Source organism: Colletotrichum truncatum (genome assembly GCF_014235925.2).
Source record: "Colletotrichum truncatum strain CMES1059 chromosome Unknown Contig_0004, whole genome shotgun sequence".
Taxonomy (NCBI): Eukaryota; Fungi; Ascomycota; class Sordariomycetes; order Glomerellales; family Glomerellaceae; genus Colletotrichum; species Colletotrichum truncatum.
Window position 1 is genome coordinate 3,314,740 of NW_027222401.1, and position 26,965 is coordinate 3,341,704.

Here is a 26,965-nt window from a genome sequence, read left to right on the forward strand (position 1 = left end):
GACACCCAAGCCATGCCATCGTTGGGCATAAGCCAGAGGCAAAAGCCGCCTAAAAGTCACAACCAAGTAGTAAAGGTTTGTTCTATCTGCAGACACTCTAAAGTACACCATAGCTGCTTACGGATCCGAACAAACTGCACGAGTTACAGTGAACCTCAAGCAGCGTGTTTAAACGTGCGGTTGCTGTATTGGGGTTTAATGTTAGGGTTGCTGCGCTTTCGCAGCTAATTTTTCAAGCAAACGTGAAGAAAACATTACATCAATTTAAAGACTAGCGGTGGGCAGTCTCGATTCGCCGTCCATCCAATAGTTTCAGCCAGTCTAGACTGCCACTAGAGCGAGTAATTTTGAAGATAACTTGAAATGACCCATCTCCTGAAATATGGAATGATGTAGTTTGAAGGGGAATGTTTACTTCCAATAACAGTTCCACTCCGACGAAACGCTCCCATCCAAGCCGGCCATATCGCTGCCTGTTCGATATTGGGGACAGCCTCAATAAGTATGACCTGTGATTGAGCCGATTGAGGTCGATGTTTGAATTAGTTGAACAGCTTTGTTATCAAAAATTACAGTACTTTCATTCCTTAACTAGTATCCTATGCGGCAATAGGCGAGTGTGATTTCCTCTGGCTTTTTGACTCATTTCTCTCTGGATTGCATATGCACATCGTGCTCCCATCGGCAATGATAAACTAACCAACCACATACTATCTTACGATTGACTTCAGGTTCCACTCAAGTAAGAGTCACAATCAGCGTGTACGCAAGTTTGTCTCTATGGATTCAATTACACTGAAGAGGGGTAGTCGACGCGAACGTCAGCCATGTCAGGTGCAACAGTCACAAGATACAGGGATGGCGGGGGTTGTGGCTTAGTATAGCCTTTAGTGGTTGGCGCCGAGCCCAAAACACGGGTAGCGGCGGCCTCCGGGGATGTTTCAGTGCCAGCCGACCCCTGGCCATTGGTGCATTCCGGTGATGGCTACAGAAGCATCGCGGGGCCAGGCCCGTGGTAGGAGACCCACACAGGGAGGTGGGATCTCTTCAGTCAACATCACTTCACATCTGCTTGTCATTTCAACTCTGACTACATTTCTTTCTGCACTGCTCTTCAGCCTTTCTGACTGGTTGAAGCGACACAACTGACTGCACAGCACACCCGAGCTCATAGTACTCGCCAACAGCCTAACAACGATCGCCCCTAGAGCACAACGTCGACGATTCTAACGACGCCCTCACAATTCCCCCGCTCATCCTCACCGTTGTAGCCCACAATGACGACGAGATACAGAGTAGAATGTAAGTACATGTTGAGCTCACGACATCTTCATACTGAGTGAAACAATCAACTGATGTTTATCAGATGCTCTTAAGACCCATAGAAGGGACCAATTCATAGGTAAGGCGACGTCAGCAGCCCTCCCTGTCGGCCTGTCCCGAGCAAGTGCCGGGAGACTTGATGCCAGCTTCCCCACCACTCATACTCAAAGATTGAATTACGTCTCGACCTCATTAAGTACAAAACCGGGGTCTCTAAATCTCATACGACGAGCCATAACTTTCTTTACCATCCACGAGATCCGCGTTCCTCTCATCAAGCAGATTGGCTCACATGTTTTCATAGAATGGATCAAGGGTCTCCTCGCGGTCCCGTTCGTCCTCTACTCCCAACCGACTGGTGTGTTCGACACTCAAGCAACAAGCATAGCTCGCATGGCCGAAGAAGCTCACCGCCGCTATGCCGAGATTTTGCGTGATGTGGAGCACATGATAGACGACCACAGTAAGTCCATCCAGGTCCCTTAAAAACCCTCGTTCCCATAACCCCAAAGCTTACAATCGCAATCAAGTCGCACGCCAAGATGAGGCAAATAATCTCCCTTCCAAACTAAAGATGCTCGTCCCCAGCGCGGGCCCCTTCTTCACTCGTCTTCCCCTCGAGGCAGCTTTCAAGCATATGGACAGCAAACGTTACATTTCCTCTCGCCGCTACGTGTCACCGTCCTTTAACGACGTCCGCCTTATCCTCAATTCGGCCCAGATCATGGCCGTCACCACGGGATCTTTGCAGCTTGCCACATTCGATGGTGATGTCACGCTCTACGACGACGGAGAGAGCCTGGAGCCTTCAAGCCCGCTCATCCCCAGACTCCTCGGTACAGACCTCTTGATCTTTATTTTTTTGGGCCATCTTGGGCGAGTGAGTCGCAGCTGACAGTGGATCTAGACCTCCTCCGCAAAGATATCAAAATCGGCATCGTTACAGCAGCAGGCTACACAACAGCAGACCGCTATTACGCCCGCCTCCACGGTCTGCTGGACGCCATCGCCTCCTCCAAGGACCTCACCCCGACCCAGAAGGAATCGATCGTAATCATGGGCGGCGAAGCCAACTACCTCTTCGAATACGCGCCAGACTCCCCTCACCTCCTAGCTCCCGTCCCCCGCTCCCGCTGGTTGACCCCCGAGATGGCCGCCTGGTCCGATTCGGACATTTCTGCGCTACTCGACGTTGCGGAGGCCGCTCTGCTGGACTGCGTCAAAACTCTCAACCTCCCAGCCACTCTCCTCCGCAAGGATCGCGCGGTAGGCATCATTCCCACGGATCCCAGCATCCGCATCCCGCGCGAGTCCCTTGAGGAGACTGTGCTCGTCGTGCAAAAGATCCTCGAGCTTTCGGCACTCGGCAGCCCGGCGCAGGCAGCGGGGTACTCCCCCGAGAAGCGCGTCCCGTTCTGTGCCTTCAACGGAGGTCGCGATGTCTTTGTCGATATCGGCGACAAGTCGTGGGGTGTCACCGTCTGCCAGAGGTGGTTTGCCGCCAAGGCGGGGCACCCCGACCGGCCTATCGCTGGAGAGAACACGCTGCACATTGGAGACCAGTTCTTGAGCGCCGGCAGCAACGATTTCAAGGCGCGCTCGGTGGGTACGACAGCCTGGATCGCCTCGCCTGGCGAAACAACGGAGCTGCTTGATGATTTGAATGAGCGGATATAAGCTCAGAAGCCCGATCATGTTTACGCTTGTCAAGTTAAATGGAGTTGTGTATGCCGGGCGGCGGCGGGGTGATTGGTATCGCCGCGTCAGCTGGCCCTCGAGTGGCAGACTAACAATCCGACATGTACCTGTCGCAAGAGCATGGGTTACTGATTGATGATGGATGCTCTCTGGTTGCATCTGAGAAGATACCCCTACAGCAACAGCTTGTCGGACCAGGGGGCGGGTTGTGTCGCATGCGAAAGATCGGCAGAAGGCACGCGGGGGGGAGTGATTCGAGTTGCGCGGACGATTGTTGCTTTGTGCATGCATTGTCGATTGCAAGGAAGCGGAAGTCTGTGGGATGACGAGAGAGAGAGAGAGAAAGAATGCATACGCATCAATCAATAATATGGTTTCAAATTTAACGACCCAATTCTGACATGTCATCACGTAAAGATTCTTCTCCTGCAGGGAGATTGTCATGATGGATTGTGAAAGAGAGCAGTTGAAATGGGTTGGCTGGTTAACATGCACCTTCAGTTACTTTGATTCAACCTCACGAGCGCACTTCTGCAAAATTGGTAGTGACAAGAGGCAGCCCTTGAAGACTGCGTAAGCAATATCTATTGTCTGACCAAATTGCTACATTGCTCCCTTGTGTCTTTGTTTTCATCTTTGAAAGGAGCCCTTCGTTTGATCTGTTATCATTCTGAAGCTGCTTCAATGTGGGGGATGACACCCTTCCCACCCATCCATCCTGGCCATGTGCCATTCCTGTCCTTCCATACCTCACATGTCTTTTATAGCTGCCCGACATGTCCGGGCGAATGCGCCTCTGTCGGCACCATATCCATATGAAGAAGAGAGAGAGGGAAATAAAAAATAAAAAAATCAATTCGTGAGAGGGAATTCAAACTCCTCCGGGGGGTATTGTGCATTTTTTGTGTGAAAACCGTCAAATCCATCCCTGAACAGAAAAATCAAGTGATGTTGCTCCGCAGGATACCGGCGTTCCGCCCAGCCATCCATATCTATCGCCGTATAATCGAAAAGCAAGCCGCCGTCGTGGTTGGAAACATAGGAAAAGGGTGTAGTGGCTGATCTATTGTGAGAACCCCTTGCTGAATGAACGTTGAATACCTGTAGCTTTGTACAGAGGCGGACGATATGTGCAGAAGGGGTTCCAGGATTATGAAATGTCTATACAAGTTATTTCGTCTGCTGTGTCGAGGAGACTGGCTCCAGCTGAAAAAAAAAAAAAAATCGATGAAAATGATGGTGTTGGTTTAAAACATGGAGCCCAACGGTGCGCCAAAGTTTGTGCTCTGCTTGAGCTTCAGAGGAATGTCAGCCTCCTCCACTTTTGGCTGAGACTCGGGCTCTTCTTTGTCAGCAGCAGAACCGATATCGCTGGTTGCGTCTGCATCGGTTTTAGGAGCGAGGCTGTTTTCTTTCTGCTCTGACGGGCCGGCTAGAAGATCATCGGTTGACTCTTTCAGGCAGGTCGGCACGGCATCCTCGCCACGGCTTACATCCTCGAGCTTTTCAGATAGTCGTTGAAAGAAGATCTCATCGTGAGCAGGAATATTCCTGACCATTAAAGGCCCTTTTAAGGCAACATCGTCTGTTGCTTCCATAGTCGGCTCGGGCTCCTCGAAACCGTCGCCAAAAGTGTCGTCGTTGACATCGGATGAGTCACCCCTGGTTCTGACGTCACACAGGGTTGCCGGGTTGGAACTCATATCCGTCGGAGCCAAAGTAGGTGTAGAACCACCAGTACCATCAGCAGCAGTTGGGACTTCTGTGCCAGGTGCAGTTCCCATGTGAGAAAGAGAATGGCTAGGAGTGTGACCGGCATGCATGGTAAGCCTGGCAGGTTCAGGTGCTGCAAGGACTTGGATAGTGTGCTCCTTGGTCGGGCTACGTCTCGATTTGCCAGACTCTCCAGGAGGCGACGGATTCCTCGATGAGTTCTTTGAGTTATCTGGGGTATTGCCAGAATCGGTGAAGGTGCTCTTCTGGATGGCAGGAGCCCTGAGTGGAACACCTTCCAATTGAGGGTTGATGATCTGAATATCAACTATAGGAACGGGCGACTCGTCCTTGGGGGACCCAAGAAAGTCGACGGCGTCGTTGGTTGTAGGCTGCATATTGGGGTTGAGGGGAATGAATGGCGAAGACTCTGGTTGTTTGGAGGGAGAGATTCTGGAACTGCCGGGACTAATAAACTGAGATCGGATCTGGGATGGCGAAACTGAGGCTGAGGCAGAGCCATTTGCTGGCCTCCGCTTTCCAGTTCCGCTAGAAAGGCCGAACCGCGCGTCATTAAGGTGCGAGGAAAACCCTGGAAAGGAAAGTTCGGTGGAGCCATCGGCCCCACCGCCTCGATTTCCTGTTCCTGGAAGTGCAACAGTGACGCCGGCTACTTTGCCGGCCTTCTCTAGCTCGTAGCGCTGCAGCGCTCCTTGTAGGCGGATTTTGTCGCCTTCAATCGCCGCGACCTGCTCCCGTAGCTGGCGAATCTGGTCTAGCAAGTCGCTCTTTTCTGCATCCCAACCAACACGCTCTTCTTCCATAAGGGCGCGCTCCTCCTTGTAAACCTCTTCGACACGCTCACGATTCGCCTCCATGTACTTGCGCTCGGCCTCCCATGCCTCCCGTATCCGCGCATTTTGCTGGGCAAGTCTCCGAATGATCTGTGCGGATGCAGGAGCCGAGGCTGCATCAGCAGAGACTGACCGTGGATGAGGAATTCCGTTAGCAGATGCCCTCACGGACGTCGATGTAGCAGCTGGGGGGTTCTGTCCGACGAGTTGGTCGAGATTTGTTGGAGAAAATGGCATAGTTCTCGGTTCGCGTGGACTAACACCATTGTAGCCGTTGGGAAGTAGGTTGGGGGAAAGGAAGCCTTGGTGATGACGCACTGCGCCAGCTGGTTGTGGGGAGTAGATGGAACCGCCTGCGACATTCGACGTCGACGTGGTGTCGAAGTAACAAGACGAGCTCGCCATCTGTGAGAGTGATAGAGGTGAGATAACGGCCGAGGGTGGCATATTAGGATCGTGATCGGTAAAGCCCGAGGGCAAGAAAGAGTCGGAGGCCAACATAGTTAAAGGCTGTGGGAGAAGAGACACTCAGGGGCTGGCAGGCACCCAGTAAAGGAGCATCGAAGTATGGTGGTGGGCTGAATGTCTTGGAGGGCAGGGAACGATGCGGATGCGCAGTGCAGCGTGGTCGCGGGAGGATGACGCAAAGCTGTTGGATGGCTTGTTAGCGCAATTGCTTTTTGGAGCGATCGCCTCTCTGTGCCCTGGTCTTCTGCGAATTGTCTTTCCGCCCTGCCCTAAGCTTCAAGGGAGCTGAGTTCCGCATTCCGTTGGGAGGGCAAGTGAGATGCAAGATTCAAATTTACCTACCAAATAGTACCAAGTGTAGCGAGATTTCCTGGTGTCCCCGTTCTGTGAAGGGATGTATCGCGTGTTTGGGTGGCGGAGAATCGTCCGGCTTTTTGGGGGTGAATCAGGGATAGTCCCCACTGGCGTTCGGTTGACTGGGTTGTATTTACTGATTTTGTATCAAGGGAGAGAGGCTTGGTAATTGATCCAGTCGTGATCCAGATCACGACATGACCAAAGAGAAAAGCGAGTAATATGTCGGGAATCGTGAGGAAGAGAAGAAGGAAGACGGAGCGGCGGCGGAGGGTTATTGTGGAAAAGAATGAGTGGTAGCTTGTTGCGGTTCAGTCAAAAGGCGACCGGGGTTGACGAAGGTCCTTGTTAGGTGGTACTTTGAGGTCAGCCGGACAGAGGTGAATTTCGGGGCCTCGTCAATTGGGCGGGCGAGGTATCCGTACCAACCCAGTACGGGTCTTAAGCGGGTTGCGCGGGTGGATGTGCCTAAAAGTCCAGAGTATCCGCTGGTACCGTGCCGTAACGTAACTAAGATAATTGTTGGCTGAGGTTGGGCTGGACTGGACCGACTGAGGCTACCTACCTTGGGCTTGGGGTGGGGGATGAAGGAACAAGAGTACTTAGTCCAGGCAATGACGGGAACTACAATTCGATTCCTTCGGGAAGGCAGCGGTAATGGTGGGTACCTCCACGTCCCATGCCGAACCTCTTTTTTTTTTTTTCTTTCTCTCTCTTAGTCGTCTCGGGCGGTTTCTGTCGCTCTCGTGACAAGCGATGAACCGGGGGCGGGCAGCACGGCCTGGTAGATCAAGGGGTTTGGGGGCGGCCCAAAGGGTAGAAAGGGCGAATGGGGTCTGCAGGAAAGTCGCGGGATGTGTAACCCGTCGCCAAACGGAACTGTTTGCCTGGGAGCCGAATGCCCCTGTTTGCTGCGACCTGTGCCTGTTCCTTCTGAGTTGGACCCTGAAGCTGAGCACTCCCAATGCAGGATAGAGACACAGCTGGATATGTCCCCCACGACGAATGGAGGCAGGAGAAGCTGGTAGGTGACAGCTCAGAGTGCAGTTGACCAACTAAATGCCAACCATGAGAGACAAGTGACTGCTGCGACCCAGGGGCAGGCGGCAGTAGAACGCGGGCAAAGTTGGGGGAGCGCCAACGTGGTGGAAGTGGTGGTGTGGAATAAGAGTGACAATTGGTGGTAATATCTTAGCCTTTGCTGGGGGTTTACAGGCCCAGTGTCGGGGTATGGCAAAGCGATGTAAAAGGAAATTACAATGCCGATTCGGTAGAACGGGAGGCAACAGTTCGACTGAAAAGAGCGGCTGGGGGGGAAGTTGGAGAAAATGGGGAAGACGTGAGTGAATCCCAGAAAGGAAGGACGGGAAGCGGGACGCGGGAAGTCGACGATGCGACAGTCCACACGACCAGTAAATGGACGGGCGAGACCAGGCCAGTGACTAGGTGCGCTTCAATGCTGTTTGGGGAGGGGTGCTGAACTGAATCACATGGGGTCCAGAGAAAAAAGAAAAGAGAAAAAGAAGCAAAAAAGAGCGGAAAGAGGTGCGGGCTGCCTCTGTTCTCAATTACTTTATTGGGCTCTAGTCCAGCGTAGAGGGCGAGCGATAGAGTAATAATCCAAAAATGCATGAGCCCGGCTGCTCAACACGAATGGCATTTCCCTTCCGGTCCCTTCTCACTTCACCTTAGTTTTATTTTAGCCTTTTTGTGTGCTTGAACCCCGATAATTTGTCCCTTCATCTTGCCCAGTATAGGTACTTGCTGCATCTACTAGGTTCCTTGCCTCTACACGTGTACAGATTTTGGGTAGCACCTTGCCAATCTCAGGGTCCTTCATCAACCCCCCTTGTCAAGGTACCCGTACCTACCTTATGGACTAAGTATCTTGCGCTGGCGTCTGGAAGGCACAGGAGATGGGAAAACGGCAACGAGAGGGTGTGCTGAGATGGTTGATTACGCATGGCACGCTTGCCTTGTCTGTCAAACGAACCCAAGTCCGTTTCATCTTTGATCTCAGTTGTTCAAAGGTTAATTACCTTTCCGACATGGGAGCTTGGCCGGCTTCTCCAACAGGTATGAGGGGGGAAGAGAGGCCGCCCCAGGTCAAATGCTAGAGTCGCTCATGACTTGCCTATTCCTCCGTGCGTCTGCCTGGGAAAAGCCATCAGATCTGTAAGCTGCGCGTGGACTGTCTTTGCTGGTTTACGGGCCATCTCACCCTCCTGCTGGTGAGGCGCTCAGAGTTCAGGCATCTACGGACACACGTTGTTGTCGTCCAAAGGCCGCAAGGGACGCAGGGGGTCAAGCTAGGTGCATTGGATCAAGCTGGTGTTTGAGTCCCAATCGGGGGCGGACGGCTTCGGGCCGTGAGGTTTTGACTGATGATTCAACTGACTCTTTGCCTTGGTCTTTGTGAATTGACGGCAATGTCTCGCGTCCCTGTCCCTGGGCGTATCCACGTTGCTTCCAATTAAGGCACAAAGAAGCCAGTAGAAACGGGCAGAGAAACGCTATCTCTTCTTTGACACGTGAAGAGGACATGGCGGGAGGGTTTGTGTGATTGTGTTTGGGCCCTGAACCAGTTAATGCGGCAAAAGATACTCCCCAGTGCCATTACAGCAGCATTGGACGTACCCCTCCTGCTACGGACTTGCCCTTAAGTTGCCTGGCGAACTCAGGTCTGGTTGAAGTTTGGTCTGAAAAAGTATGAATACTTGTGCGTCAGTCAATGGAAAGGTGGTCAGCCAAGTACCGAATATGAGTGGGGTACATGCTTCAGCAAACTTAGTTCGGCCTATTATTCCACTGCCCTGCCTGTCGGAGTACCGTGCCTGTGGTGCGGAGTCGGTTCCTGCTGCTTCCTCCCACTTCCTTCTTTCCCCTACTCTCCTTACTGGGCTCCTGTCGAGGTTAGTCCGGGGCGATAAGATACCAATTACACTAGTCTCTTGGGGGTTATATCTATTGGATCGCTTCTTATTGGGTCAGCTTGATTGGGTCTTGACCGCATTGTGGAGCCGAGGGGCAAAGGGGAGGGGAAAGCCTGCCCGTCTCCTCCGCTGACCGTGTCAGTGTATGTGCTTGCCCTGTCAGAGAGGGACAAACGATGTTGCAGCGTTTTGAACCTCCCAATTTCCTGCGTGCTACGTACGTGTATGTGTGTGTACCTCGTCAGCGCCAGCCTATTAGGACGACTCTCCAATCATCATTTCTCCCGTTTCGGCACCGCTTACCGATGTTCTTGCAGCTGCACCATGCATCAGACAGTCATCGTCCTTGCCCAACGATCCAAAGCTAGTTGCATTGTTTCTCTTGGGCTTTGGTATCTTCGTCGTGTACTATGACTCCAGCCCTTTGGTTTCTCCACGACTAATCCCAACATGGCCGCGAGCTAGACAATTATTAGGGACCCCACGGAATACTAACAGATACCATTGGCACCGGCCTGTATGCTCCGCCTGGTCCACCTGTCTGCCGACAACAAAGGGACGAGCCACGCACGCTCCGCTGGCTGGTCACCTCAGTTTCACCACAGTGGTCCAAGTTAAGGTACAGCTGCTGGCTTCCTTGTCCTTCACCGACAACGAAGACCAGTCCAGACAACAGTCCGGATATCTTGTCTGGACCTGGCGGTCCTGGTGCTGAAGCAGCCGGCCCAGTCTGAGTAGGATGCCCGGCAAAGTCTGGCACGAATCATTGCTTGTTGGGGCACAAAGGTTATGCAATGACGGGTCTCGACACTTCAGTTGTAGCCGTGGCCAGGTGTACGTACGTGAGGAAGTATCATACAGCAGAGCCTCAAGCGCCCACTGCTTGCAGCGCCCAGTCAACTCGTCTAGCAGACAGACCCACGGCTCAGATTCGGAGGAAAGAACAGATCCAGGACGAGACATTTGGCGACCCATGTGGTGCCACGCTTGTTGAAAACTTGCGATGAGACGGGCGGGAGCGGGGCCGAGAACGGGAACGGTACCTCACATCTTTCGTGTTGTGCATCGTTGTTAAGAGTGGATAGCTCGTCGACGGGTCCATCTCAACCGTGACAATCTCCAGCAAAGCGTGTGGTCAGAAAAACAATGATTGCCCTCCAGCTACAACGGGCAAGTGCCATAGGGCTCTGAGAAACGGTGACACCCAACCGCCACGCCAGCCAGCGTCTCGCATGATGAATCGTTCTACACCAACAGTTTCCACCACTGCCCACCTCGCCGGATCGGGACTGATGAACAAGGAACACCACATGGACGCCCGTCTTTTGTTGTCAGATACCAGCCACGACACCCTGTTTTGCTTGTTCTTTTGAGAATATTGGGGGCGGTGTAGCCCTTGTAGCTTTTCTCGGTCAGGTTCCAGGGCAGATAGTCGGCCAATGGAAACGCCTTCTCGGAAGATTATTCTTCGCTCAAACGATCGGCCCTTCTCCGAATTGACATGGTCCACTGTCATCATGCCCACCTCTACAGTTGGTTTTTTTCGACCCTCTCGTAACCAATGTGCCACGGTGCTAGTCAGGGCTATTCGCAAGGCAATGCTGCTTGTTGAAGATAACCGGTATTCATTAACGAGGAGCGTCCTGGCATTAGCGTGGGCTGATGCTCGAGTGACGCCATCTGTTCTCCCACCTACTATTTGTCAAACATTCGCTATTAGCCAGAGTTTGTAGACTTTTCGTTGCTGACTGAACAAGTGAACCTATCCCCAAGCCTCTGTCCAATCACTTACACCAGCCACCTCGGGCTGAGTAGTCTAGACCTGAGTGGCGGAGGCAACACATCATAAACATTGTTACAAAGGTCAACACTGTCAAGAGTTACGGAACCTGCCAATGTCACCGACTTCGCCTCACCGGCATCTGACTCGCCTACCCGGCTGGACCCACTTTCCATGACCAACGCCTCCGGCGTGAATTCCGTGTTCTGGCCCGAGCCGTCACCGGACTTGATTTCATGTGCGGAACTGAGGATATCTCGGCAACCACGGAGATGTGTCGGCCCTTTTTCAAATTCCGGTGGCTACTCTGTGTCCACAATAATTGTCAGGGGAAAAGAAGGGATCCGCAATCCGTGGTCCTTCTAGAGCCCGTCTAGAACAGTCATTAGCGGCGCCGTCGGTTGTTACCTATCAGCCTCTATCGCGTGCATCAACATCCTAGCATAGTGTAGATGCGAAACTCGAGAATACCGTCAGCTCGGCCAAGGCCCGGCAAAACTCTCCTCTAGTTGTTGGGAAGGATGGCTCGTCATGTTGGGGTTGCTTAGTCTTTGGGCCGCACTTGAGGCTCTTTCTCTTGCATCCTTCAGATCGAGCTTGCCAATCAGCCTACGATGTACCGTTTGACTCATCTGCAGGTGTTAAGTCAAATGGATGAAGCATGTGAGCCACGCGGCTTCCCCTCGTTGGGCATGAGCCTAGAGCTGCAGACGCCCTTGATGATAAGTTACGATGCTCGAAGCGTGGAAAGATATTGGTCTAGTCGAAGCAGACACGGCATAACGTGAGGAACTGCGGGGCGTCCTACCGGTCGATCGCAGCATGGAATTTTATTCATTTTTGCCTCTTTTCATGCTTGTAGAGCACGCCAAGAGGAGTCGCACGATTCCTTCACCGACTCCATCGACCAACCCCCCAGCGTGCGTCTCAGACCTGCGTCGTGACCCACTTCGCCAGCTCACCGTCTGCTCGTCTGCATCTCTACCTAACGGTTGCAGCAAGCACTTGCGGGGGGCTGATGTAGCTGCATATCTAAATGAGACACAGATCGGTTCCTAGTGACTCATTCCAGGTGTATTGGCTGAGGAATGTGGTTGCCAGGGGTTTGACATCATCTGAGATATCATGTTCATCACTTTGCAACTTGAGGAGCATTCCTTATCAGCATTTATCTATACAAATCGAGGTTATCAGATTTTGAGGAGCTGGCTCTAAATCCGCTAACGCGTCCTGAGCAAAATCATCGTTCTGCTGTCGTACGAAACTCGCGAAGCTGGCTAGCCTAGGCCGAGTTATCATAACTTCTGGTGCCTCAGAGTGATATGTCCATGTAAAAAGACAATCGGTTTCATACGTCCCCAATGATTGTAAAATTACGACGGTCTATTGACCCTTGGTCGGTCTATCTTGGTCCGGTAGCTGGAGCTGGAGAGCAACCTCTTGCCGACTTGGAACCTTTGAATGATGAAAATGACGGGTCTACTTAATATGATATTACCTGGAGGTTTTCTGGTGCTATCAAAGGCGTGAAAAATAGCGTTAAATACCTGCGTCGTACTGGTACCTTCCGGCAGCATTGATTTACATTGTAAACAAGAGGGGAGGCCGTTCTCACGTGGCTTGACATCATGCTCAGGCCAAGTTGGAGAACTCAAGTTTGTTGTTTCGTAAGATAATCGAATATTGACATTACTATGACTTTTGCGGAACATGAAATTTGTTATTTACATACATGGAGGGTATCGATGCGGACATGTGCCTGTCTTCTCTTGCTAACGGTACTTGGGGGCCGATGTTCGCTCTGGGGCTATACAGCATTATTACATTACTTGCATGAGTACTAACAGCTGCTCTTATTACGATGTATGTTTTGTTTTGTTGAGTACTGACTGCGTTGCAATGTGACTTTCCAGGCGTTCGTAGCTCTCAATATCACTTCGACACGGAGGGTCCGTAGCGCTGTGTATGGCTACGAGAGGTACCAAGAATCTTATTTTGCTCTCGAGATGCAGTCCAGTTAATGACCGCTAAGCAGCTGGTCAAATGGTATCATTTGGTATGTGATAAGGCGAATACACCCTCATGTGATGTCTCGAACGGCGATGTCCTCCGAAATGTCATCTCCCAAGCCCCAAGCTCTCTTTCTCTTCCCAGCTTCAGGAGCTAGAGAACCAAATATCTAGAACAACTGAGTTGACCACCTCTTCTGCTTCTACCATGCCCTTCCAAGTACCTGCATACCATGGGCGTCTTACTGGAAGTTCTTTCTGGGTTAGAAACCGCCACTAATCAACTCATGCGGCTGTAAGGCATGTATCTTGCGAAGGTGTCGGTCCTGCTGAAATAGATTGAAAGTGATTGCTGATAAAGGTCACCGCAACTGTAGAATCATTTCACATGAGAATCTTTCCCAAGTTAAGACTCGTCTTTTCTACCAATTGGTCTTGATACACATCCCGAGAGATGAGATGTCACGGCGAGTTGGCTACGATTCTTGCTTTCCAACTCTTCATGGGAAAAGTCCATTCACGTCACCATTCAATAACCTTTGCCAGAGACAACACCTTACCTCTGTATGACGGTGTGCTGTACTTGACATTCAAAACATAATGAAGTTCCTTACTTCACACCAAGAAAGTGTAACACCAACAACAGGCACAGGAGGGCATATGTGTAACACATTTCAGTAGTCACCAAAGCGTTCTTATTGAAGGCGATTCCTTCTAGTCAAACTTCCATGTCACCCCTATAGGACATCGTTCTGTTGTTTTTCTGGGTAGCTAATCAGTAATTATCACACACTACACAGTACTCGTCTAGCAGGCTTGAAGAGAACATAATATTGGGCGCCCATTCCACATACACCCGCTGACCTCTCATGAAATTGCCAGGGAAGGAAGATTTCGTTTGTTTCTGTTTTAATTCGCTATACTTGTGCTACTTGATACGGCCATAACGATATTGGACCAAAACGCACTACAAGATGAGATACACTCTGTTAATGGACTCGGTCAATGCTGTGTGTGATAGGCTGATACTCACTTCTTTCATACACTCTTCTGGCCTTCCATATCCCCTGTAAGTGGCTCTCTCGACTTGAAGCAAGCTACGTCGAGTTTAGTGAAAGAAAGAAGTGAGGGCAACAAAAATGAGTTGCAAATGCAACAACCCCTCGATGATTACGTTGAATTGACCATATGAGCAAAAGGAAATGCGCCGAGGGGGAATCGAACCCCCGGCTCCCCGACGCTGCTTGATGGCAACGGAGAATTTTACCACTAAACCATCGGCGCTGGTTGGTGATCCCGGTGATGTGGGATTGTTGAGGGTCGAGGGGTGATTGTGGGCTCTTAGGTGGATGCACCATCTTCAAACTCAGAAGTATCCATACCCGCAGTCTTTCCTGACATGATCCAAACTGACTCGGATTGCTTATGCAGAGGTGGGCTGTCCTTGCTCTCTGATAGTGAACCATTACATGTCGTTCCTGCTTGTGAGTTGTCAAGTTGGACAGTGAATTTCATACCCATACTGCGGCGGATGATCCCTGTGGGCTAGGACTTCGCATCTTACAGCATTGCGTTCAGTGAGTTGGCCTAAAGTGAAATGAGAATGATGTGATATCACATACTGCGGATATATGGTGCCGATTTTCACTCCCGAATTACATAAATCCAGGAGAATATAACATGAGGAAACAACACAACACTATGCAAGATGGTTGGCAATTCCATAAAACAAACTCCAGATTGAGTCTACGGCTCATTTGACAGCCAAATTTTCTGAACAGAGGGGTGCAACAGGTAGCGCAGAAGAGTGAAATCGTAATGGCAGGCTTTCGCAGCGAGAGATGACTTAAGATTTGGGTAAATAGATTGTTTGCAATAAGTTAAAACAATGGACACTCTCCGTGCAAGTAAGACTTCGTCCAGTTTTCAGAAGAACTCCAAATCGTTGCAATTGATGCCCCTGGCCAACTCACTGTTTAGCCACTGCCCTGGTATCTCAGCTTTCCATCATCTCTAGGACCCTTTTGCCGACATCAGATGTTCCTTAGAGACAGCATTGCTCCCCGTTCATAATGGTTCGAGGCTTGAGGTTAGCTTGTCCAACGCTACATCAATCACAGGCCTTGATTGCACTGCGAAGCAAAGTGCTCGATTCTCCCACAACATCTGTAGCCCAAGATTTTGGTGGCCTGCAGAACTTTGAATGATAGTACGTGATTCGGCCTTGCCATTATTTGAGCCCTTTTCTGGTCCTTGAGTGAAAGCACGGAACACCACATGTAAGCATGCATAACTTGCCCTAGGCCGGCCTGAAGTCCGATACATCAGCATGCCAATAATGTCGTCAGGACTATCTTTTGGGGTAATCAAAGGGTCCATAAAAGCTGCTTATATCATTTTCTTATGAATATTCCTCTCGACTGGCCACTAAGACAACCCTCCCATGGACATTACAAGAGCTGAGGATAGCTTTAAGCTGTGTTAGTTATGCTAGCTATGCTAAGGCGCCTCTACATACCTACAAAACCAACAGACAATTCATCAGTATGAGGGGGAGTTCGACTGAATTAATCTTCTCTCGCTGGGGCCTTGAAATTGTCACTTTTCCTGCAGCACTTTCCGCCAGGGCCAGCAGCAGGGGCAATGGCCACTACTTGAAAGCCCAAGTTTACATCGTTGTTAAGTCATTCCACCATATATCAACGCTTAACAATAGAAATTAGCTGTGCTAGCTCTGCTGAGCTCTAACCTACCATCGTGGAATAGACGACAGCAACTGTCAACGTTCTATTGTGGGTACACAATGAATCGTGTAAGGCGTAACTGAGTTGAATAGAGCAAAGTAATCATGAGCCGACAAAAATAGACATCATTAATATCTCCCTTACAAGTGACGCAAGTCGTTATGCATTGGCGAAGTTGTCGACCTTGCATTTATGGATGTTGACTCATGTGAGCAAGACCCCTAGAACTGGACCCACCAAAAACTGCCCGTCTTAGGCTGCATTGTGTTCCCAAATTACCAATCACCTGAGTAGGATCGATAGCTCAGTGGTAGAGCGAGAGATTGCAGTTCCACACGCAGTTATCTCTAGGCCCCGTGTTCGAACCACGGTCGGTCCTTCAGCTTTTGTCCTCGCAACAAACATCCTTTTTTCTTGGCTTTTTTACTTACGGCCAATCTTTAGCTAATTCTTGTTAACCGCAACTACATCTGTATTCATTAAAATCTAACTAGTTGTTATGAGCGAATACTTATCTTCTGAACGCATTTGTCATTTTGTCCAAGGTGTACCAGATGCGTATCTTTTGCTGTGTGATAGGTCATTGAAATCAAACACAATGCCAGTGATGTGTCCCAAAGAATGCGTCTGCCTGTCTTTCTCGAGGCTCTGTATAGTGACTCTTTCGGTGTCCCGGAGTCAAGAAGGAACGGATAAGAGTGAAGGCAAAAATATCACTGCAAGAGAGGCTACTACAACAACTCTCTGTTTAAAGCAATTCAATCAATGCAATCTTTCATGCCATCAAGGTTACACTAAACGGATAAACAGTGTCAGCTATAAGAAAACCACTTTCGATGCTGGTGACTGAGGAAGTCTGAGTTAGACAATAAGAGGTCATCCACCAAGATATCTTATTGGTGACTTTGTTTGATCGTTCCGTCAAGGGAAAATGACCACTCACAAGCAGCGGGCTTAGAGCCCCTAAATATTCGTATCTTACAGCAGTATTGCCCACTTGACCTTCGACATGTGCTTGGGTAGGCCGTTTAACAACACTGAGAAACGACTTGGTTGAGGAGTCAAGCTGCCAGCCTATACCAGAACGCGTTCCAATGAGCGATGCAATCACAATCGGGGAGAACTCAGCTAAAGAACCTATAGCAAAATATTGAATAGTTTCTCAAGGATAGGACACGCCCTTGGCTAGCTCACTACTAGAAGGTTCTTCTGCTGCTTCTTGGACTATTAGGCCAGTGCAAATTAGCTAAGAGTTCGACAACGACACTTTGCCATTTGACACCCGAGTCAGGTTGTAGACAGACATCAAGTCTCTAGCGTTGAGGACTACTTCCACTCTTCATAGCTTGAGCGCCGGTGTGGTTGATATCAATATCCCTGGGTCAGTTACCCTCGCAATGCTTTTGCAGAGGAATTCTAACATCGATTCCTGGTTGGGTTGGGCTCAATGCGATGGTGAACTGTAGCAATGACCCTGGCGAGAAGAACATCAAGGCCAATGCCATGCACTCTCAAAAACGCCAATGCCATCGACTTAGCTGTCTTGCAGTCAACGCTTGAAGCATCCAACTACAGCCCGCCTAAACCCATTCGAACTTGACAACAACCCAGACCATGACAAGTAACCGCATGCCACGACGGTAGAACACCGCGTAAGACCGTAACGCGGCCCTGCAAGACGCGCAACACTTGTCGCGTAAGAAACCTTTGTCCCGCCTCGAAATCCAAAAAAATGGACGCTGGAGACTCAGCAGAAAGCCATTGACAAAACGAGTCATATTCGTCAACCGTCTCGCAAGGGGAACGAACACATGTGCAGCCGTCACAAGACATTGCCGCAAAATAGATCGTCGTCGACCCGCAGTATGATTCAACACAGCCATCTTGAAGACGCAAGCTCCCATACCCGCCCTCGACCGTCATCATCGCACCGGATATTGTAAAACCACAATCCCTTAATCGACACTCGTCAAAGCACATACTCTTGGCAGCCGTGAAAGCCCGGGAAGGATGATCCCCTTCAACCAGGGACCATATCGCAGAAACGTCAAATCTCCCACGCCGATCAAATCTCCTTTCGCCGGCCCGAATTCACACTCACACAGCCCCATCACCATGTCTCCGCCAAGAAGTGAGAGAAACACAATATTGAAAAAGAAACACGTTTGCGCAATGAGAAACCAGCAGAGATTCAAGCCAACACCAACGAAAAGATAAGGGATCAAAGCGGACGGGGATATCCTGCGTTCCCTTCCGAAACCAATGCCAAGGGAACATCATCATCGTGCTTCTCGCCTCACCTTTTAAGCCGTTGGCAGCCACGAGTTTGAGGTTTGAGGAAAAATAAAGAGAGCTTGACGGCAGTTTATTACAACCACGCCACCCGGGTCAAAAACAGGGGAAGAAAAAGACATGCATCCGCCTCCGCGCAGCACGTTCACAAGCGATCGATCCCACCCCCTGGTGGGAATGTGTTGGGAAGACAAGAGAGAGGAAATACAGAGTACAAGACGCAGACACCCCTCCGGATGCCGGGAGGCACATTCCGCGGTCCGCACAGGTTGTGCTCCGTCCACTCCCGTCCGATGTTCGGGGGGGGGGCGTGTGTACATGTGTGTTTTGCACAAGATAGAAGAAGAGGAGGGATGTTGATTTGTCTACTGCCGTTTTTCAATTCGTCTTGTCTGTTCCCTGTTCGTCTCATTTTCCCGTAAGGCAGACGAACGGGATCTACTACTAGAGGAAGGCACACACTCACACCAGCACCAAATAAATAAGGAAAAGCCTAACTCGATCGACGGTACTTGCTGATCGCCTATCGCTCAATGGGAATCCCCGGACGAGCCAAGGAGAAGTGGTAGATGGGCCAGAGCTGGGCCAAAAACACTGATGTTTGGCGCGAGGGGGGCAGAACTACACTAAACTAGGTTGATTGATGGTCCTGTCCGTTCTGGCTTCCTCGCGACCCTTTCAGCTCCGCTGACTGGCTGCTGCTGGTTTTTGCTTCGCAGCGCATGTGGTAGCATTTTGGCATGCGCCAAGGTTCGCTGTCAGGACACCCTTTTTTCATATTTTTTTTTGGTCCTTCACCCATTTTGTTCCCAGGTGTTTTATTTGTGTTTTTTTTTTGAAATGGTAAATGATCGACCGTCGTCTACACATACTAGTGGCCGGAAGCACGCTAGCGATGCGGACGTCGCTGACTTGGGCAAGGCACCGAAAACGAAGGAGAAACGTTCTAGAAGATCTAGCCCAGAATCCAAGGCTTCCCGCGCCGCCCATTACGCTCTTTGCCACCAGAGATAAGGTCTCGCTGTAATATGGTAGGGTCATGCAGCACAACCACCCCCCGGATCCAGGGCTGGCCGGCGTTCTCATGCAGAAGAGCGAGAGTGAGAGTGTGTATGAAAAAAAAAAACTCTGCTATCAACGGGCGTATGGAAAGGGCCGCTCCAGACTCTGCAGAGTCAATCCTCAAAGACCATAGATACCCTATCCGACACTGTCGCGTGTTGAGCCGCACATGCCTTGCCTCGCGTCAGATTTGACCTGGGCAGACGTAGACGTGTGGAAGTGGACATGGACATGAATGTATTCGGTACTTGACGAGGTGCATCCTGCGAGGGGGTCATTCTCATGGAATGGAATGGGCCAAGACCACCACCACAACTATTACTTGCTACTCCTCTTCCATCATATTTCGCCCCCAACACATAAGGGGGGAGGGGAGGGGGTCTTGAGGGATTTTCAGGTGTCGTGTCTAAACGAAGAGGTCAGCATGGCCTGTTTTCTCTCACCCGGAATAAAGTTCCTTGGGGTGTGATTGCGTCGGGACAAAGGAGCGTCGTGATAGGGCCCTTTTCCGCCCAGCCCAGTCTAGCCCAGCGACCTTTTCCCTCACCCCGCGAACCCCGGACTTTGCGTACATATAAGAAAATGGGGGATGGGGAAAGTGTGTGTGTGTGTGTGTGTGTGTGTGTGTGTGTGTGTGCAGGAGAGAAAACGCTCTTCAAATGAAAGATGTGACCCGGCAGCTGCCCGGGCCGGTCGATATATCATAGGGCAAGATTCGTCGCAAGGAATTTGTAGTTCCCTTTGGACAGCACGACTGTATAAACAAGCGATGGGCTCATAACAGACGACGCCACCAAGACTCAACCCTTTGCTGACACGAATGACTCTCCCTATCGATGGCCGGATCCCTAGAAATCATGTCTGTGTTGCCGAGTAGCTTTCACTAGCTAACAACCGGTTGCTGAAACAAAACTTGATAGATTTAGTTCCGCAGGTTGGTAATGGACTTAGCTACACCTAAGCGTCTGAGGGTTGGGAAAATGAGTAGCTTAGAATGTATTTAATCATAATTATAGGCTAGTTGGAATAAATACCCAAAAGTTGTTCCTGACAACAGTCGGGGGAAAGCTCCAAATTACGGCGTTGGGGATCGCCAGCAAGGGGTCCGAACAGAAGCGGCCCCGTAGGGCGGACTCGCTCAGTTTCCCGAGTCCGACTCCACGAGCGAGAAAGATTTGATACAATGCTGTTCCGCTATAGTCGGGACAGACATCTTTGTGCGACTGACTTCGGAAAATGTTTACTAGAAAACGTTGATGAAAACCCGAACCTCGTCTTTCTTTGTGGGGTCTTTGGCTCGGCCCGTCGTATACTCAGGAATAGTTTCCGCTCACGTTTACTCACGTATAGCTTCCGCTCAAGTGCACTTGCGAATAGCTTCCGCCAAAAATACACTTATAAACAGTTTCCCTCTGAACTCCAGAGCCTTGGGCTAGATCCAGGAGAGATTTGTAATCGTCAGGAAAGAGCCATCGGAGATTGTGCAAGCTCGTGAGGATTCACTGATAAAAAAAAAACCATGAATATAAGTTGCCATCAGTATCAGTTGAACCGTAAGAAACATGACACAAGTAGTCCTTCATCGTCTTAGCAGCTTTACACGCCAACACCGAACAGCGTTATGGCGCAGATTGCTTTCAAGAATGTTGCCGTGATTGGGGTAAGTGGGAAACATGGATCAAACCATACCAGCGCCCGGCTAACACGAATACAGTGCAGCGGCAACCTGGGCAGAATCGTCTTACATGCACTCCAACAAACCGGGGCCGCTCTCTGAAATGGTGCGTGAGGTTTCACAAGAGACCGCCCGGAAGACAAAAGAGTTAACATGAACAGGGGCTTCGACTCGGGCTGTTCGGGTTCAATCTAGGAACCAGGGAGGCATTGATCTGGGATGAAGGCAACGTCCGCTTTTCGATGACAAGCGTCAAGGGCCTAGGTGATGCCGTGGTAGGGGTTTTGCGCAATCCCGAGGCCACGGCAGACAAGTACCTTTTGGCGTCTTCGTTGACTGTGTCTCAAAACGAGATCTTGGATGCCTTGGAAAAGGTGACCGAGTCCAAATGGACCGTGAAGCGCACTACAACGAGCGAGCAGTTGGAAAAGGGCAGGAGTTTGCTTGCTGCTGGTGATCCAACCGGAGCTTTTGCTCTAATTTCGGCGGGGTATTGGGGTAATGTGCCTGGGATTGAACATGCCTATGACGGAGAGGGAACCTCGTCAAGCGAACTGCTCGGTGTAGCCCCAGAGTCTATCGAGGAAACAATTAACAAGGCTCTCGGCAATAGCTAGATTGGCCACGCTTCCAGCCATGAGTTGGCGAGCCTTTGATGAAAGCTATGGATCGACAACAATTACAACCAAATGGAAAATATGATGGCTTGACGGCCTATCTTGCTGTGTTCTCCACACCACGTCTGTGTTACATACTGTTACCTTGCACGGCACCTACGAATTGCTAAACAATGTTTTGTATAGTCCGTCCGAATCCAGTGTATTGGTAGATTTATGGACTCTGAAGGTGCTGTGCATGAGTCTGAACTTCTTGAGGCAGCGTGATGAGAAATTGTGTCACCTTTGTAAGCGGAAGGTTTCGAGCCTGCACAACTCGGTGCCTTCAGTAGGCGGAGAGACCAACGAATACCGCATTGATGAATTCTACAGCATGTTGCAGGGGCCATGTTAAAAGAACAACTCCAACTATGATATCAATCGGAAAAGTTTCTAAATGCCACAATATAAGAGAACAACGGACGGCATACCGAGTTTGGTAGATTGGTCAGTGTTGCAAGTTAAACCGTGTTGTTCTTCGAGTGGTTGCATCCCATCTACTATGGTATCGTCCTATGTGTCTAATACTACTGTCATTCTTATACACCTATCCAAGTCACCCTTTCACGGATGTATAGCTGGCATAAAATCATCCGTTACGGTTATTTTCCATGGACACGCTAACGTGAAAAGAAGAAACGCATTTGTTAACTCCTGGCGAAGACGGCAGCTTTGTTTGGAAAATAGCGATGGCATCCGTGGTTAACTGCTCGCAAGCAATTCAGGTTCGTGACTATGCCACCAGACTCTATGCCCAAGTGGCGTCCTGCAATTCTACTTCATCGTAGAGACCATCCCATAACTTCCGCCGGCCTGTGGAGCGACTATGGCCGCCGGCACAGGGCGGCGCTAAGTGTTTGATTAGTTCTGAGCGGGAACGCCGTCGGCGCTGTGACAGGCGGCAACGGAGAGAAGTGCGGTGAAGGGGAGAAGAGCGGCACGGAGAGGAGACACGCGAGGCGAGGGGAACGAGTAGACAACTGCCCATTTTTTCGAAAAGAGAAGGCTGTCGCATGAGCTTCTTCCCCGGGGAACCAAGCAAAGCAAGCAGAGCAGAGCAGGCAGACAGGAAGGCAAACGAGCGGTTGAGATGATTAGCTTCTCGCTTCTCCAAAACGACGTGACACGATGCAGCAGGCATTGGAGCGAGATTCCCAACCCCCTTTCTCCCCCCTACGTAGCATCTCTGCGTCACTGGTCTTTGCTGGCACCGTAACGTCGGTAACAGCTGTCCCCAGGACCCACGCTTTGCGAGAGACTCTGACGAGGTAAAAAGGCGCACAGGCAAGACGGCTTCTTTCAGGGACAGGAGTCCTGTAGGGGAACGAAAGGAGGAGCGCCGCCGGGCAAGCGAGTATCGATCAGTTACTGGATGGCGACGCTTCCAGGGGGATGGGGCTTCGCGGGCGATTTACCGCCATAGTACGGAGTACGTATGGTATGGGCACACTACACGGTGGCTCACCGCCACTTGGCTTGGCGGGAATCCGTCGTCGAGCGTGGAGCAGCGCCGCCCGAAAGAGAGGCTTGAGCGGGCGGAAGGGACGGCGTGATGAGAAGCGGAAAGGAGGAGATGCTGGTTTGGACGAGAGGCTGGTTGGCTTTGCTGGTAGTAGTGCCCTGTGTTGGTTTCATTATTTCGTCTTGGACGCCAATGTTGAGGATTGGCAACGGACATGTTTCGATTGGACGAGAGGGTGCCGGTTTTTTGGGTGACTTTTTTCCCCCAGTGCCGGTTCAATTGTCCTTTCCCCCCATGCTCCCTCCGTACAACGTAATATATGGTATGTTCCGTTTGGTTCGCATTTGACATGCGGTGCCAGCCAGCCAGCCAGCCAGCCAGCCAGCCAGCCATTGTCACCCACACATGCCCCAACTCATTCCACGGCCCAGAGACAGAAGAGACACTGTTTTGGTCCCTGAGAATTGGATAGCCATCATGGAAACCGGAACCGGGCTTGCTCTGACCCCCACCTTTCTTCGGCAAGAGTGAGGTGTCAATCTTGAATATTGCACTTTAAGTCAGAAGTGACAACGAGGTTGGAGGAGGAGGTCATGGATACCCTCGTCAGGGACCTTTGGAAACCGTCTCCATCCCGTGTGGTCTTCTGCCGAGCACCATCTCGATGCGAGGCGAACCCATTGCAGCCACTCATAATTCATCAACCAGACTCTCACTTGATTTGCTCCATGACAATTCAGTTGTATATGGTCTGCCGCACCAGCAATCAAAAGCTCCAACATCAGTCTTGGGGGGGGGCGGCTCACATGCAACTGAACAAGGGGCAGCTGGACTGTGGACTAGATGAAAGACTACAAACGCGTTGTTCCTTACTCTGCAATCGGCCAAGGTGCAGGCCTCACTTCAGTCGCGCTCACCATCTCAAGATGGCATTTCCCATGTAAACAACCACCATTGGCAGACAAGTATGTCAATGTCTATCTTAACCCGCTTAGAGCTGCCGGCTGGGAGGGTGTTGTTTTTTGAGTTTCGGCGGCGGCGCCTATCCCAACAAAACTCGCAAGTACTTGAGATCCAAGTCGTGGGTACAAGCCCGCGTCGTCCCTTCCTGTCAGAGGACCGCGCATGGCTATTGTCATTGTTCAAACGGCATGGTTGCGCTGGTAGCTCTGCTTGTGCTTGCTTTAGTGCAGCCAAGGCCCCAGCCTAAAATGTGCAATAATCAGAGACGGCGCTAGAAACACCGAGGCTCGAGCGAGGCACCGCTGTCTTGGGAGCGGACATGGCGGACTCTAACGCGCGATTCCAAAGGCACTTTGATGGGGCGGGGGGGAGAGAGCCGCTCGTGTCGGTTTTGTCGGGTCCGTCTCTGACCCTCGATTATTATTCATATCGCTCGGCCCTGGCAGATAGACACTTCCTTTGGATGAATGAGCCTGTATGTGTGTGTGTGTGTGTGTCCACTGGCGGCTCCAGCGCCCCCCCCCCCAGAAAAATAAATAAAAGGCGATTTGGAAGGGCGGAGATTTAATTTTTCTGGGGCCGACTGTCGGTCACTGACACAGAAACTCCGGGGCTCATTTCGGAGGAAGTCGGTCGCCAAGTCGTCGGCGAGCGTCAGGACGCGAGCTTCTCTCGGGTTGACACGGTCAAGTGACGAGATCCATGACCCGTCCTCTCTTGTCCTCCACCTCCCCTGACCCTTTCTTCCCCCCTCTCCGCCGACTGCATAACACCAGTGTCAAAATGTCTTTCATTTCGTTATGCATTGCCCGTCTCCTTTGGGCCACCTGCAGTAGTGCACCAAGCGAGCCATTCACCGTCCCTGCTAAGGGCGTGTCGCGTTCTTGTCAAGCGTGGGGGAGAAGGATCCAAAGCAAATGGCAGCAGACAAGAAAAAGAAGACCGGTTACTCGTGGATTTGTGCTGAAACAAAATCATGGCCAGCAGGGCTGTCGTAAAACCACTTTCCTGCACACCCTCAGCTCTTCGTTGACTGCCGCCTGGGATGGTCTCGACCAGACCTGGCCCACGCGAATGTCACTCGACGGATGCGCGGGTGACCTTGTGAAAGCTGAGGTAAACTTGACTGACGGCGAAGCGGTGACTTGTTCCATGGATGAACGGAACCGCCCTTTGCGAGCAGCCTGATTGTAAGATGACGAAGAAAAAACAACAACAAGAGATCGGCCGCAAGGGGTGGGAAGGGGGGCACCAGCTGGTGCGAATGAGTATCATCATCATCGTGAGCATCCTCAGCTTCATTTGACCACCCCCGTCTGGCCTCTACTAGTTGGCCATTTCCTTCCAGTGACCGTTCAGAATTGTATTGCCCATATCCGTACATTAAAGATTCAACCAGGGCTTTTTCAGGCTAGTGAAACAAGCTGTCAGCCGAAACAGAGTTCGGCCGACGGGATGCGTATTTGCAGGGTGACAAGTGCTTGGCGTACGCAACGCGCCTCCCATTCAACCACTAGACTTGGGGCGCCGAGCCTGCGGTACCCTGACCAGAAGTGCTTCATCGAGTCGCTTTGTCCATGTAAGGTACTGCAGGACCTGGCTGCTGCGGCTGCTGCACGCAAGTCGGTTTCCCCGGTCCAGCCCGGTCCAAGTCAAGTCTGTCAACGACAGTAGTCTTTGCGCTGGCTGATATGGTGATCAACGGGAACATTCCTCTGACCGGACGGTGAAACCGGCATCGATCAAGAGCGCCCCCGGCTAGAACAGTTGTGGACATGATTGAGACAGAGAACTGCGGGCTGCTAATTTCCAATAACTCGGTTTGCTTGCCCCGGTGCCGTTGCAGATTTCCGGATGCAGACGACGGCCGGCCGGGCACAGACAAATGCATCAGCGGCTGGTCTGTGTAGAGAAGACCATCAGCTGCAGATATTCACGACGACGACGAGCAAATGGTGCACCAGGTGGGCCAATATGGGAGGGCGTTGCTTCGGGTGTTGACCCAGGAGCGAATCCGCCTTGCAGACTGCCGAGATATGTTTGTTTGAAAGGGGATGAAAAACAAAAAAAAAAATACAATCTCCCTTTCAAGTGTTACTGCATGTCTTTGCTAGAGCTCTTGGCCTTGAGGCTTTACTGAGATTGAGTTGCTCGGCGAGCGCTTTGCTCGCTATTGCCAAGCGCTTCCCCCGACGATCGCAACAGCCTTACTTCGGGGCATTGAGGGGGCAGCAGAGCTCAAGGGAATGAAGCAAATCCGAGATTCGAAGCTTGTGCCACAGGCAATGTCTCAAATCCGGACCGGTGTCAACCACACGGCTGTACCTCCACTGCCGCTATGAGCGTAGGGTCGCCCGCCCTCCCAAAATGCGTGTTTAGCGAGTGCGACGTTCTGGGACACCACTCAGTCGAGGGCAAAAGAACGTCTCTCGGTGTGTCGCCAAGAACGACCGCGCATTTTCGCTGGCTCCCCAAAGCGGAAGAAGAAAAAGGGCAGAATATCAGACGACGGCACAAACCGTTCGACTCGTCTCGTCATCCCAAAACCGGTGAGGCCTTAGGAATTTGCCATTGCGTTGTGTCAGACAAGGCCGACTCTTCCCTTGAATCGATGTCATATGAGCATGTCAACGATTGTTGTACAGATGGATACCCGATATTCGCCCCAGGGAATCAGCGGTCACTGTACCAGCACGGCTGACATCACACCTTTGGTGTGAAAAGAGGCGAGGCGAGGCGGTAAGCGGTCGAGGGAGGGTCCTTGACACCATCATGTGTTATCAATAGCATCGGTTTCTTCTTGTCCCAACGGTCGGCAATTGGTGAAGTGTAGACTAAAAAACCTCCACAGCGGTCTGGGGAGCATGACGCACCTTGCATCGTGAGTGGTACCCCTGCCTGTCGTGCTCGCTCCCACGTTCGGAGGAGGCTGGAGCTCATCGGAGAGTCGGCAAGGTGGCTCAGCGACCCCTGGTTGAA

At 51.2% G+C, this 26,965-nt stretch overlaps 4 protein-coding genes across 4 annotated transcripts; 3 read left to right on the forward strand and 1 right to left on the reverse strand.

Moving 5' to 3' along the window:
* Positions 1-1,277: 1,277 nt before the first annotated feature.
* CTRU02_207641 (imp-specific 5 -nucleotidase 1) lies at positions 1,278-3,000 on the forward strand (the record flags this gene model as incomplete). Its single annotated transcript, XM_036727499.1, has 4 exons — positions 1,278-1,302; positions 1,367-1,786; positions 1,854-2,159; positions 2,231-3,000. The coding sequence occupies 4 exons, from the start codon at positions 1,278-1,280 to the stop codon at positions 2,998-3,000; spliced, it is 1,521 nt and encodes a 506-aa protein (XP_036580865.1).
* Positions 3,001-4,268: 1,268 nt separating this feature from the next.
* On the reverse strand, positions 4,269-6,089 carry CTRU02_207642 (uncharacterized protein; the record flags this gene model as incomplete). Its single annotated transcript, XM_036727498.1, has 1 exon — positions 4,269-6,089. The coding sequence occupies one exon, from the start codon at positions 6,087-6,089 to the stop codon at positions 4,269-4,271; it is 1,821 nt and encodes a 606-aa protein (XP_036580864.1).
* An 8,245-nt stretch (positions 6,090-14,334) lies between these two features.
* CTRU02_207643 (uncharacterized protein) lies at positions 14,335-14,463 on the forward strand (the record flags this gene model as incomplete). Its single annotated transcript, XM_070204931.1, has 1 exon — positions 14,335-14,463. One exon carries the CDS (start codon positions 14,335-14,337, stop codon positions 14,461-14,463), a length of 129 nt encoding a protein of 42 aa, XP_070061464.1.
* Positions 14,464-20,975: 6,512 nt separating this feature from the next.
* On the forward strand, positions 20,976-21,522 carry CTRU02_207644 (nmrA-like family protein; the record flags this gene model as incomplete). The annotated part of the gene is made up of 2 exons (XM_036727497.1): positions 20,976-21,011; positions 21,067-21,522. The coding sequence occupies 2 exons, from the start codon at positions 20,976-20,978 to the stop codon at positions 21,520-21,522; spliced, it is 492 nt and encodes a 163-aa protein (XP_036580863.1).
* Between the last annotated feature and the right edge of the window lie 5,443 nt (positions 21,523-26,965).